The 13,665-nt window shown below is 42.2% G+C and overlaps 1 protein-coding gene across 3 annotated transcripts; it reads right to left on the bottom strand.

The window, feature by feature from the left end:
* Window positions 1–54: 54 nt before the first annotated feature.
* On the bottom strand, window positions 55–13,229 carry grap2a (GRB2 related adaptor protein 2a). Of its 3 annotated transcripts, none has more exons than XM_046414579.1 (9): window positions 13,120–13,229; window positions 10,299–10,408; window positions 5,394–5,543; window positions 5,213–5,304; window positions 4,611–4,730; window positions 2,890–3,079; window positions 2,273–2,365; window positions 1,619–1,735; window positions 55–718 (listed from the first exon to the last, which is right to left on the bottom strand). In XM_046414579.1, the coding sequence occupies exons 3-9, from the start codon at window positions 5,469–5,471 to the stop codon at window positions 539–541; spliced, it is 870 nt and encodes a 289-aa protein (XP_046270535.1). In that variant the 5' UTR covers window positions 5,472–5,543; window positions 10,299–10,408; window positions 13,120–13,229; the 3' UTR covers window positions 55–538. The 3 variants fall into 3 exon arrangements, with proteins under 3 accessions (XP_046270535.1, XP_046270534.1, XP_046270536.1); XM_046414578.1 differs by lacking the exon at window positions 13,120–13,229 and adding an exon at window positions 10,493–10,630; XM_046414580.1 differs by lacking the exon at window positions 13,120–13,229 and having other exon boundaries at window positions 5,394–5,571; window positions 10,299–10,655.
* Between the last annotated feature and the right edge of the window lie 436 nt (window positions 13,230–13,665).

Consider the following 13,665-nt stretch of genomic DNA (forward strand, 5'->3'; position numbering starts at 1 on the left):
TGTAAAAAGTATGGCTTTTCTTTGTATGAATTTGAGTTAAATTCAAACATCAAATCTGTGATAAAAAAAACTATTTTATTTCCAGGTCAGTGAGCAGCTGGGGAGATACACATCTATTTTAAGCATTCAGACTTTGTTAAAAATCCGTTGAATTTGTCAAACAAAACCTTTTGCGGCATAAAACACGACTGCACTTTGAACAGGAGCAGAAACAGCTGAATCACAGTCGCTTCGTCAGTCGGACATGCGGGTGTCATCTGTGTCTCTGCTCCTCTTTGTGGACAAGTGACACACACACACACACACACACACACACACAGAAATGTTCAATAAAACCTGAACGAGCACCACACACTGAGTGGCAGCAGGTATCTGAGTATTATGGATCCTCAGTCCTCAGGGCGCCGGCGTCTTGATGTGCGGGTCACTGACTGCTCAGTGTTCTTGCTCAAAAGCACAAAGTCGGGGCCGTTGCGCCTGCAGAGCAAGTCCGTGGATGTGTGCAGGCGCAGTCGTGTGCATCACCCGGGGTGCTTTCTCACAGCTGTGTTGTGTAGTTGGCAGGAAACAGCCCGCTTCTCCCCCGAAGCCTCCCCCTCCACCACGACGCGTCAGAGCGATCCAGCACTTCGATGATGTCCCCGGCGCAGAACCCGAGTTCGTCGTCCTCCTCGGCGGTGAAGTCGTACAGCGCCCGGACCTGCACCAAGGACGCCCTCTGTGGGTCGGCAGGAGGAAACACAGCAGCTCAGTAAAGCCGACTGCACTGCAAAAGCTTCAGTGTTTATGATGACAGAAGCATTTCAGCAAAGGCAAATGTGAAACACAAATAATTCACCGCACTAATCTGTCTTCTAAATGTATTTAATTTGTTCTTTGCAATCAATAACTTCAATGAAGATTTTTCTCCATAATCTCCAGAACATTTTTCTTCTGTTATTATTATTGCAGTGGTAGCAAGTAACTAAGTTCTCTGTTGAGCATTTTAATTTCTGCTATTTTATACTTAATTGTTGTCCTTTGTCCCTTTCAGCTGAAGATTTTATACTGAAACACGTTAGATTTGATCACTTTTCTCCTCCAGATTTCTCGGATATTTTCACGTAAATATTTGTTCTTCTAACTTTCAGTGGTTCACTTACATCTCAGTCATACTAGAACATTATTAGTCAGTTGTACGATGCATGTGTTTGAATGCAACACTTTACGTGTTATGGAGTCTGTTTACACCGTTATGTTGGTGTTTTATGCTTCACTGTCTCATTGTGTTCCCCTCAGCTCTGACGCACAACCTCCTCTGGATCCTGTTTATTGTGTGCAGAGTGATGTTGGCAGCAACATGCCTTCGTCAATGAATGAAAGAACGAATAAAGACATCAAAATAAAAATGTTATTGATCTGAGGGATCAATTTAAACCATGTAAATACCGAAACTACAGAATGCAGGGAAGCAAACTGGCATATTCAGAGAAAAAACTGAAAATCTGAGGGAACAGACTGGAATTTACACTAATTTGATAAAATAATTTGGACAGCTGGAGAAATGATTGAACCAGTCAGTAATTATTCATCAAGAAAGAATATGTACACAGAAAAGAAGCGGCGGCGGCGGGCTGACCTGAGGCAGAGGCATGGTCTCAGATGTGCGACGGGGAACATAAGCAGAGCTGACTGGGCTGCTCCTTCCTGTGTGACCGATGGTGTGAGCTCGCTCCTCCAGACCCATCCTCTTAGCCTGGAGAAGAAGAAGAAGAAGAAGGACAAACACCTTCTGCTTTAGCTGGTCGCAAACCAAAACATCAAATGTTACGAAGCGCGAAGTGCGAATCCAAACCGGAGACGCCTGAGGGTCACTCCTGCAGTCACTTAGTGTTTGGAGAAAATATATTAAGATTTAGAAAAATATGCATCCACACACTGACTCAGTTGTGACGCCTGAACGCAACGTGCTGCAGTTGGAAGCGTTTGAAAAGCAGCTAACTGCCGAGCAGAGCAGTTCAAACAGCTGAACAGCTTAACATGACAGATGTTACGATAGATGTTATCTGCTCTTCTTCAAAATTACCCCACAAATTAAACAAATTTAAGATTCAAATTAAAATTTAAAATTTAAAATAAATGGAAACACAGTTGGGTGTAACGATTAATGATTAGCTGGCTGGACAAATTAGGTCAAAATAATGACTGAACTGTTCAAAGAGTTGTTTAAAAGTAAAGGACAAAGGTTGGGACTTAAGACACTCACTTCCTGTGTGTGTGTGTGTGTGTTTACCAGCTGGTTGTGAGGTTGGTCTGAAGCTCTGCGTGGTGAAGCTGCGACGGCTGCCGTTGTGTTACGTTGCTCAGGCAGACTTCCCCTCTTCACCTGTGAGAAGGAAACACACAGGAAGTAGATAGCAACGCATGGTGACTTCAAAATAAGTACATCAGGAAGTACAGGAGAGCAGTAAACAAAACAACACAATCTATTTATATGTTCATAAATCTAGTCATGTGGAATCAACTGGGGCAAGATTTTACAGCAAAACATTCACATAAGCAAAAAGAATATAAAGGAATATTACAGCATTTTGGGCCACAGCTTCTCATCTAACTCCCCACATGACAGTGAAAAAGTGCAGCGTGTTTACCAGCAATGTTTTCAGCTGAGGAGCTAAGCTGCTTTGCACAACCAAGAATCTCTGCAAACTTTCAGAAAGTGTCTCAGGGAAACTCGTAGGCGTCCTCGTCGTCCTCGCCAGGATCCTGACCTCAGGACTGCAGGTTTGATTATGTTGTTATGTAGACATAACATGTGACCCACCTCAGTAGGACACTGTGGCCTTTTGGTCTACTTTGAGTAACTTCACTACTCAAGAGGCAAAGCAAGCGAACAGAAGCGTCTCTCACCGACGGGGCCACGGAGGGGCTCCTGCTGTCCAAGCTGCCGTCGTTGAGGTAGATCTCCCTGGTCTTCGAGATGGACGTGTGCTTGTAAAACTCCACCAGCTTGTTTAGGGAGGTGAACTTCTCAGACCACAGGAAGTACTGGCCTTTGTTGTCCCTCATCACTTTGAAGTGCTGAACGTCACTCTCATGTCTGATGGGAAGTTAAAGCAGCACACGGGAGCAAAGTGTTATATTATCTGGAGCTGAACTGGTGAGTCCATCGTCCCAGAGGTTCAGCTGTGCCCACTACTGGACTGTCCTCTGCTGGTCAACGTACAGAACTACAGCATCACAGTTTGGTAGAAAGCAGCCAGGCCCACCATCCAGGTGGGCACAGCCGAGGTCCTCAGCACTTTTAGCAACACCACCTGCGAGCAGAGGTGAACGAAGCTTGTCTCTCAGTTTGAACTGGTGGTCTTAATGGCTGTGGACACACTGCAGTAAACTGACTGTTGTGTTTACTCTGTCACTGCTTCTGCAGCTGCCTGCCGGCTGCAAATATGTGAAGGCTTGCAGAGTGTGCAGCACATCGGAGGAGCTAAGAGGGCGAGATGATGAGTCACAGTTTACTTCTTCTATATACACTGATGGGCGTAGAGGGGAAATATCCCTGTACTGACGGTTAAATGAGGGTACTAACTCTGACCTTTCAACAGCTTTCAATCACAGTGCCAACATGTTTTTTTATCAGCTCTCACAGTATCCGATCAGACACGTAACTGTCCCGCTGCAGGGCCGACAGGCTGCATACCAGACGGTAACACATTAACATGAACTAATTCGTCTTCCTGGCTGATAAGTTAGAAACGTCAGCTCAAAGACAATGAAGTTTGTTTTGTCACACAGACCTGCATTGGGAGAAGTATTGAAGTATTCTCAAACTGAAGGATTACTGAAGGACTTTTCAGGTTTTAATTTTTAACAACATCTGGTTTGTTTTAATTCTGCTGCTCAGTCTTTTACGAAGATAACAGAGGCAGATTCTTTGATTTCAGAGGGAAGTAGAGAGAAACAAGCCTCCAATTTTAGTCATTTCAAAGTGAGAGTGTTGGAGAAAACAAACATGATGCTGTCAGACTAAAGCAGCATGTCACAGGTGTTTAATCTACCTGTTCATGTTTTCACTGTTAAACCAAACTAACCTCTGTGCTCGGCTAACGTACTGACACGTCAGGTAACATCTGTCTGACAGTCTGTGTGAAATAAAAATGTGAACATCATGAAGAAGCTTTACAAGCTGCATACCGAAACAATGAAAACAAAAGACGGAGTTTTGAACGTTTAGTCGCGACTTCCTTCCTCGCTCTCCGACTCTCCTGGAAGTTACAGCCAGCAAATGAACCGCCGGATGAAATTACAGATTTCTCTGAGTCTAAACATCGCCGGAAACATTCTTCACACAACTGAAGAAAATACAGATCACAGTCACAGATCAGAGTTCTGTGAACAGTTTTTTAATAACAAAAATATTTTTGTCTTTAAGGAACTGATGATAGCTTAGCAGCTTGCATTTTCCTCCTGTATATTTTGACACTAGAGACGACTCGTCCTTCCACAAGTGATCTTGTGAAAGCTTTTCTTCAGCACATGATGCAGGGATCGTCACGACAGGGCAAACACCAGACAGCTTTAAGGTGCACCGATGAGTTCAGGTGCGGTTCAGTCGCGGGATTTTCACTCACTTGACGGAGATGGAGAAATCTCCAGGGGAGCTCTGGCACCCTCGGATCACAAAGTCTCCTACTTCCTTGCACCTCAGGAGTTCCTCTGCAGCGCTGCGACTGGCGTTCTCCTGAAACCACCTGGACGCACACACACACACACACACACACAGAGGATATAACTCTGCTGCTGCTTATCTGATGTAAACCACACACACGCCTACAGCCGGTCTCACCTCACCCACTGCAATGTCTCCTAAACAACTGCAGCCTTTTTTTGGTCGACAAGCACAGAGATGACAGAATAAAACCTACCTGTTTACACTCCTGTTCCTCATCTCTGGAGTGTGTTATCACAAACGGCGACTGAGCCAAAGCTACAGAGGCACAAACACACCTTGTTGTTGTGTTCTATCTGCTGTTGCACAGTTAAAACCTGTCACCACTGGCACATTACGGATACGTATTTCTGATTCTGTGGTGAATTGTCCCTTTAAAACAGTTTCCACTGTCAGGAGGATCTGTGCTTTCAAATGATGCATTTGAAAAGCATTCCTCTAGCTTCATGATAATCCAGTGATTATGAGTGAGGATCAGGCTGGTCACAGTTTGCTCGCTCTCACCTCGGAGCCTGCATCTCGATGTAGTTCTGTGGGACGAATCCTTCCTGTCCGTTCATCTCGGCTTTATACCAATCGTCCTGCGGGCTTAAAATCTGTGAGAGGAGGCAAAGGAACAAGACGTCACACCAAGGCAATAAAAGAACTTGAAGCCAGATTGAGAAAAATCGTCCGATACGCAGACCTTCAGGATGTCGCCCTTTTTGAAGCTGAGCTCGTCGTCTGCTGACGCGTTAAATTCGTACTTCCCTCTGGCTTCCATCGGGACGGAGAAGTTTAGCAAGCGAAGAAACGGCGCAAACGATGACAATCAGGGTCCAGGACAAGTGTTTATCTGTGGGGAGAAAGAAGGACGTGGGAAGCTAAAAAAGGTTCAGCATGACGTTCAATGAACACGATGCTTCAGAGTGGGTGTCAGCATTTCGCTTCTGCTGCAAAACTCACAGCCTGTGGTTTAGGGAGGGTCATTAGATTATCTTAAGGAAGTCACAAGATCATCTTAACGCTGTTCTGAAATTTTCTTATTTCTAACTGTCTGATGAAACGAGCTTTTTGCAACTTGTAGTCTCAGAAACATCAGTAAAATGGCCAATTTAAGAACAGTAAGGGAATGTTTTTCAAAGTCGTGTCTTTAAAACAGAAATGTATTTCCCCAAACTTTATTTATGTCGCACATTTAATGCAAATCAATGCTGTTCACAGTGTTTCACTCGCTGCTGATAAACCATTAAAGGACAAATTCTGCCATTTTGGGAAAACATTCTTCATTTTATTGTGGAGCCAGCAGCTGGTAAACTCTGAACAGACTGGAAATGATATTAATAATAATATCAAAATCAACTAATTTTGTTCTTTTAAATATATTTTGCACATTTTTTATTACTTGTAAATGTTCTGGATGTAGAAAAGTACCGAGCTGGTGCACCATCTCCTTTCACTAAACCAAAGCAGAACATTTCATGTTCGCAGTCAACTCCCCATTGGACCTGTGTATCAAACCCGTTATAAAGCTCCAAACAGCTGATATCCTAGTAGATTTGTTTGGGATTTCAGAGGGTAGCGCTGTGTAAAACGTTCTCTCAACATGTCTTTCACATGTTACAGCTGGAACCCCACGCAGATTTAATGTGCCGTTTTCTGTTTGATACTTCTCACACAAAAGGACTTCTGTTTTTGAGTTGAGATGATATGAAGTGCAAGACTTTGACCACATATAAGCATGAAACACAAACACCAGCAGTGTGTGTGTGTGTGTGTCTGTGTGTGTTATTCCACTTAACTGCTTAATATATCAGTTCCTGGTAATTCATGTGGTCACATGTGAAGCAGCCACGGGGCTGAAATGAGAACGTGGAAGTGACATGTGGAGGGTGGATGAACTGGAGAAATTCATTTGATGTCTACTTTTAAATTAGGAAGACTCACGAAAGCCACACGTGCTGCTGTTTACCTGCAGACTCACAAACAGGACGGGAACGCGGCGCTCAACACACCACAAGTGAACTCGCTAAAAGAGCGCCGGAGCTTGGGTCGAGGGGCGACTCACAGCAGCCGTTACTGTACGTTCGGTGTTACATTTAGATTATTTTCCCACAGACGTGAATAAAACCTTCCCTCTGTTTGTGGTCACGGAGCGAAGGATGTGGTGAGTTATCGTGAAAAGACTTCGTTTCACTCCTGCAGCTGTAGATCGCTTTGCAAGCTTACAAATTTCTTCTTCCAGCTCAAAGAGGAGATTTAGTGCAGTAAAAGAAAAAATACTCAAAATGTTCAGCTTCCTCATGCAGGCGAACAAACATCCTTTCATAAAAAGATTCACACCCTTTAAATCTGCACAAACACACACACACACGGCTCTTAAAATAAACCCGAGTTTCTGAATGTTATTCATTATGTTTATCTTTATGACAAATACACCCCTTTAGTTAAAACCTTAGAGGAGTTCAAACATTCAAACCAGACGGGCCACGAGAAAAGAAATTAAGACTGAGAGAAGAAATGCTGAATGTGATGAATAGAGAGTTTAACAGTAATAAAACTGTTGAAACTATTTTCTGTAAGTGATGGATAAAGAGTTAAAAGCATGTGGTGGATTTAAGTGGCTGAGATGGGAAGGCGTCCTGAGTCAGACTCCTGCAGTCTGATGTGTTTTCAGGCCTTCAGTGTAAATCGTCAGACAAACAGCTGAGGTAAAAAGTGAAACAGCTGAATCAGTTAGTTAAACAGTAAATGAAACAAATGGAACAGCTAAGAGTGTTGGATAAAAATCCCCTGAACAGATAGATTTGTTAACTCGTCACAATCTTCAGCCTGACTTTGGCCCCACTTTAACCAGCTGGGCGGGGGTCCCCACAGACCCACGTATCCACCCGAGCAGAACCGTTCAGGCAGAGCCGCACCAACATACTTAGATAAACATATAAGAGCGGAGCGAAACAACAAACTACGATGAAGACGTGCCATCCGTGCAAAAGCTGCATCTCGTCTGCAGTGGCCTCCGTCGCCGTAGCCACTCATCTTTGGTTCTAGTTAGTCCTCGTGGCCTCGATCGGATCGTCTGCGCTGTCAGATGAAAACCTGCCGTTTCATGTCATCAGCCAACTTGGTGGACTGTGATGTGTTTAAAAGCAGAAATAAATCAAGTGTAAAATCGCGCCGCGAGCTGTTCCTGCACGACGCATCTCACCTGTCGGAGCTCACACATCCACACGATCGCAGCAGCCAGAGGACTCGCTCAGGAGCTTCTCTAGCACAAAGTGGAAAGTGGAATATTGCAATGTAAACCTTTGACTTCTGCTTTATATTCATCTGAGACTGCAGCCTCCAGGATGATTTGAAAGATAAATGCAAAGGTACTGATTTGACCTTCTGAATTGTGCCACTTACGCTTACGCTTACTACCTTAAAAGGTAGTTTGAACAACTTTTCATGGACTTACTTCAGGTTTTTATCTATTTAACTTATTTTAATGTCTCAACATATCTTGCAATAGTTTCTACTCCTGTAACCGTGATAAGAAGCTTTCCTGCTGCCACGTACCAACACTGTCTTTATTCGTTTAAGTTGTCACTTGGGCGTATTAGCGATGTTAACAGCACTTGTTGGCATAAGTGAGAGTCTGCATTTTAAAGACAAAAGCGCTGACCAACACCACACAGCAGATGAGTGGTTTTCCTGCGCTTGTGTAGCCTACCTGACAGCTGCGACCTAAAACTGTACCAGTGAGCCAATCACTGTCTGTTCTGGTCTAAAAAAACCTTGTTTTGTCCGACTACCAGTCCCACGTCCAAAGACATTCAGTTCATTTACTATCACAGACGGCAAAGTCACACAGAAGTTGTTCGCCGTCTCCCTGAACATTTTAAATTGATTTTTAAGCTAGATTTGTTGACAAAAAAGAGCTTTTCAGTTTTCTTTTGTCAATGGTGATATCAACCACTTCCAATTAATAGTTTCATCTGTGAGTTGAAGTGTTGCATGCAATGTTGCAGTAAGTTTCACTTGGTTTGGTTCTCTCTCAGCTTGCACCTGCATCATCGAACTGCACGGCCTGCATGATGCAAGAGAAGAGAGAAAATAAAGGTGAGCTCAGAATCCGTACAAAAACGGCAGCTGAGTGATTCTTAACGGCGAAGCACCGTCCGTCAGCTGTGTTTCGCTGCACAAGAGTCAGCTGAACCAGTTTATAAAGCGTAGAGATCAACGCGGACGTTTCACCACTGCAGAACGGGCAAAACCCTGTCCGAGAGCTGTGTGAGAATCTCTGACACCATGTGAGAAGTTTAAAAGGAAATCTCACTTTTGTGAAAATGCTAACAACTCCAACCGCCAATCACTTCACTGTAATTAATGATTATTATTGGTGATTGATTAAGCTGAAGGTTATTTTTGTGATTGATTGATGAGATCTACAAAGTGTTAAAAGAAAGTGAAAATGTTGTCCCAGAACCCAAAGTGACGTCTTCAGTTTCCTTCTTTAGTTCGACCGACAGTCCAGAAACCAAAGAATCTTCAAAGAATCTCCACAAATGAGAAACACCAAAGCAGTTGGCAGTTAATCTTCTTTTAATTGATTAATTGTTGCTCATTAAGTCTGTGGCATGTCAGAAAATACACGCTGATCGTAACCTCTCAGGTCGACGTCTTCAAATTTCTCCTTCTGTCTCACCAAAAAGTCCAAAAGTCCATAAACACACTAAAGTGACTGACAAAGAAAAGAAGCAGATTTTATTCCGACAAGCTGGAAGAAAGTTGCGTACTTTAATCTGGGCTGCAGGGAAACTTCAACAGCCGTTTTTAGCTACTTCTGCAACAAAATTAAAAAACAATTTACCGGCAGTTTGGCCTGATGAATGAAGCTAATTGTGACTTTGTGGTGTGGCTTGGTGTGGATGTTCTCTTCCACCACAGGGTGCAGAAGGGTGTGAGCCATGTTTGCAGATGGGATGTCACGACATGAGGCTGCTCACAGCTCTGTCGCCACAGATCGAGCCGGGCATTGACCTCTAACCCTGACGTCTGCTCTCTCTGCCCGCATACGTCTGATCTACACATTACACATATTTGTCACAACTAATTCAACTGAGCCTGATACTGAATCGGTTATGACCTCCATTAACCCTCAACAAACCACTTCCCCAAAGTGCACACATGCACACATGCAGTCGAGAAACAAACAAGCCAAATCAAAGAGCAGGATCCAGTGAGGAAGGACACACATAACAAAGAAATTAAGACAACCTCTGATTACTTGTATACAAGCATATACTGAGTGACAAAAATTCTGAAAGACTATAACTAGTTTAAAAGGCCAAATAATTCTATTTAATGTTTTGCTTAGGCTTTAGGGTGCAGAGAGATTTCCAGAAGGCCTTCATCAAATTGAAAAAACGACATATATTCTAAATATTACCGTAAAGTTTTTGTTATGTGTAATGTGGGGATGAACGACAGAGAAGTGAGAGATAGAAGAAGAAAGAGGAAGAGAACTGAGCCGTCACTAAAATGATTCATTTTTACAAGGAAGTTTGGTGCTTGGTTTCTATGCAGTTCGGGTTTTTTTGTATTTAATCAGCAGTGTTTGTCTTACCTTTCCTCCTCTTTGGAGCGCAGTTCAACTTGTGGAGGGTTTATTCTAAGACTGGTCTCTTCTCCTGCCGCGGAGTGAGCACAGCCGCATATTTGTAGGTCCAAAAATGTCTGCAAAAACAAAAAACATAAAAGTCTCGGTCCGAGTGAAGGATGAAGTCCTGCTCTGCGCACTGCCTGAACTCGACTACTGACGGAAGAGATGTGAGCTCTCTGCAGTCCGCGGCCGCCGCTCTGCCGCTCCGATCCAACGAGTCCCGCCTCTCTTCTTCGAAGTACCGAAGCACCAGCCGCACGCTGAAGAAAATACCACTTCCTTCCGCATTTTCAAAATAAAACTCCACATGTTGCAGTGTTTTAACGAAGTCTGAGCAGGGAGACATTTTTCCAAGAGTTAGGCAAGTCTGCTCGCGTGTACGTCTCTTTATGAAACTAATCTACAGCGAGCACCCGGGTAGCTTATCTTAGTTAATGCCTGGAAAAAAGGTGCATTGCTAGCTTGGCTAATTCCTGTATAATAAAACCTCATTAGCACCTCCAGGTAATACAAGGCCTAACTTTGGGGGTATAAAAAAGCCAAAACATCTGCATCGCCACCTGGTGGCTGGCTGCAGTATAGGCCATAAACTCCTCCCCTTCATGTTAGTAGATGAGACATGAGATAGATAGATAGATAGATAACAACTGCTTCCAGCCAGTAAATAGTCCAACACAAAGGAGAGGGCAGTAGGACATTTGAAATAATAAGTATTTGTATCATTATGGGTTTTTCAGGAGAGTGGAAAAAATTGCCAAAACATTTTTAGCAAGGCACCCAAGTAAACCTTTTTATTGGAAAAAGCAACTCAGATGTCCTACTATTATTAGTGCAAATGGAATATTTTTAGGCTATACTTCTTGTTCCCATCTCGGCTTTCTGATAATACTACACACACTCTCTTTCTGTCTACCTGTAAATTACAATAAATTTATGTACCGTTTGTCATTTTTATACTGCATTTGTTGACTGGGTAAATAATTAAGCAAAGGATTGGTCTAAACAAATCAAACAAAAATATATTTTCTCACTTAAAAAGTCCAGTCCGCAGAAAGTCCAGAAATAACAAAACATAATTTGTTTTTGGTCTTCATTTACTTAATACATAAGGTTGAAATGTAACATTGGGTGAACGTTATAGACACCTGATAATGTTAGACTGTGTTTTTGCACCATTCTTTCTTTTCATTTTATTAATATTTATGTTTCTTTTGCAGAAAATCTAGATCCAAATCTTCTTCTGTGTCTCTCAGGTTAATTAACAGAGCTTCCCCTTCCTTTCATCATATTTCACGATTATTCTTCCTCATCTGTGAAAGATTTATCGACAAAAGATCACATTTCAATGCAGCACTTCTGCAGGAGTGGTTTAGTTGCACACGTACACAAGAACACCTTAACTTCAACAAATAAAGATCTTAATCAAAATAAATTTGACTACAAAATGTGTTAACACACGAGTGTGTGCATAGATTATGATGATGGTGGATTATATAGAATTTGGGGTTTTGCATGTTTTAGTGCAAAATATTCTCTTTTCTTGTCTCTTCATTCATCAGAAAAACATAGAGAATGTAGCTGTTCTGTAAAAACACGAGTGAGGTCAGGGATGAACACCTGTATGTAGAAACATGCTGAAACCCCTGTTCTACTTTAGTGATAATCAGGTGCCGATTCATTTGACAAGCCTGGACTGTGTTTGTCATGTGATCAGCTTCAGCTTCAAACACAATCCTACAACAGCATCCTTTAGAAAAAGTTGGTAATATATTAACAGCCGGCTGAGCACCAGATTCACTACGTGGCAATTCTTAATGGTGATATGATTAACTGCAAATTTATTAGTATGTAGTGGTACAAAAATGAAAGTGATCTAATGGCATATAAACAGCTTCTGCATTGAGATATGTGTATATTGCATTTACCGGTATTACACGCACAAAACTGAATTCCTGAGGAAGTCCTGTTTTTAGAGAGGCTTGGCTGAGCTGCACACAAAACAAGAACTTTGTAATGTTTTGCATTTATTGTATCAACAAACAACTGTGGCTGTATATTAACGTACTGAGGAAACAATATGATTTATGGGTTTACGCTGTTTTTATATCTGTCACGCTGCTAATTTGCAGCAATGCCATTATTTCTCATGGCAGCCTCCTCTCTGAAGCTTATCTCAATGGAGTGTGATTGTACATGACAGAAAATATGATTACCTTGAGGGCTTGATTACTTCATGGAAATGTTATTTAGTGCCAATCTGTCTGTATTGCTTCACTGTGCTGCAATCGACCTGTCAACGTGCGACTGAATGTGTGAATAAATCAGACAAAATGTTTGATGGCAAAATGTCATCAAATATTTGGGTTAATGAGCACATTTTGGTCAGAAATTTGTATCAGAGTAGCTAATAAATCTCTCTTAAACACTGCTGTTTACTTCCATGTAGAAACGAAAAGTTTTTTGGCCTCCTTTTCAGATAATATTCCTGTGTTTAATTGCGTTCCATATGTCGAGCCCTGTTTGCATTTAACAATACAGTGACAAAAATTAGATCAAAGTCATCAAATAACAACATGCAGTCTTTCATATCGTGCTAATCATATTTTTCTTCAGTAAAGCAGGATCCATTTGTTCCTAAAAAGTCTGTAGCGTAAATGACTCTGACATGTCTGCCAGACGTTCGGCGCATGTTGGCGATACTGAGTGGATGCTGAAGTACACACAAAGTGGTGTCAGAGTCACAGAGTAGAAACAGGTCGTTTGCAGTAAAGAAAGCGTCTCTGACCTGAATCTTCGTCGGCTCCAAACCGCTCGCTCTGCACAAGGGCTGCATGTGGAGTTCGCTCACATCCGCCACTCACCCTGTTACTCAATACCACAAAGGAAAACTACCCAGACTGAGTATCTGTGTGTGAGAGAGAGACAGTATATCTGAAAGAAATACAGCAGGTGTTCACATGTAAACCTCATAATGATATGAAAGTGGTATATAAAAAAAAAAGCACTTAGACTGGTGGGATGTAACTAAGTCTAAAATGAAACATCAACAGACATGTGGTGAAGGAGGCTGTGTTTAAAAGAACATTTTTCTGGTTGTTGTGGATTTTTGTATATTTGTCACTGTGTGTTGGGTTTCCAACATGTGATTTTATGGCTGCTGCCTTGGTCAGCATGTCTCTTCTGGAGAAGAGATTTTTAATCTCAAAGGGACTTCTTGGTAAAATAAATGTAAAATAATCAGCAGATGAAACCAGAATGAAAATAATCATTATCTGACAATCTCAATCTTTTATAAATGTACACATTACTGTATTACAAATGTTCATACTTT

This window comes from Scatophagus argus, chromosome 16, assembly GCF_020382885.2.
Source record: "Scatophagus argus isolate fScaArg1 chromosome 16, fScaArg1.pri, whole genome shotgun sequence".
Taxonomy (NCBI): domain Eukaryota; kingdom Metazoa; phylum Chordata; class Actinopteri; family Scatophagidae; genus Scatophagus; species Scatophagus argus.

Coding starts and splice junctions, on each gene's coding strand:
- grap2a (XM_046414579.1), bottom strand. CDS start 5,471: ATGGAAGCCAGAGGGAAGTACGAATTTAACGCGTCAGCAGACGACGAG. Junction 4,731..5,212: donor ATCGAGATGCAGGCTCCGAG/GTGAGAGCGAGC, acceptor GTGTGCGTCCAG/GTGGTTTCAGGAGAACGCCA. Junction 3,080..4,610: donor GATTTCTCCATCTCCGTCAA/GTGAGTGAAAAT, acceptor ACTTCCCATCAG/ACATGAGAGTGACGTTCAGC.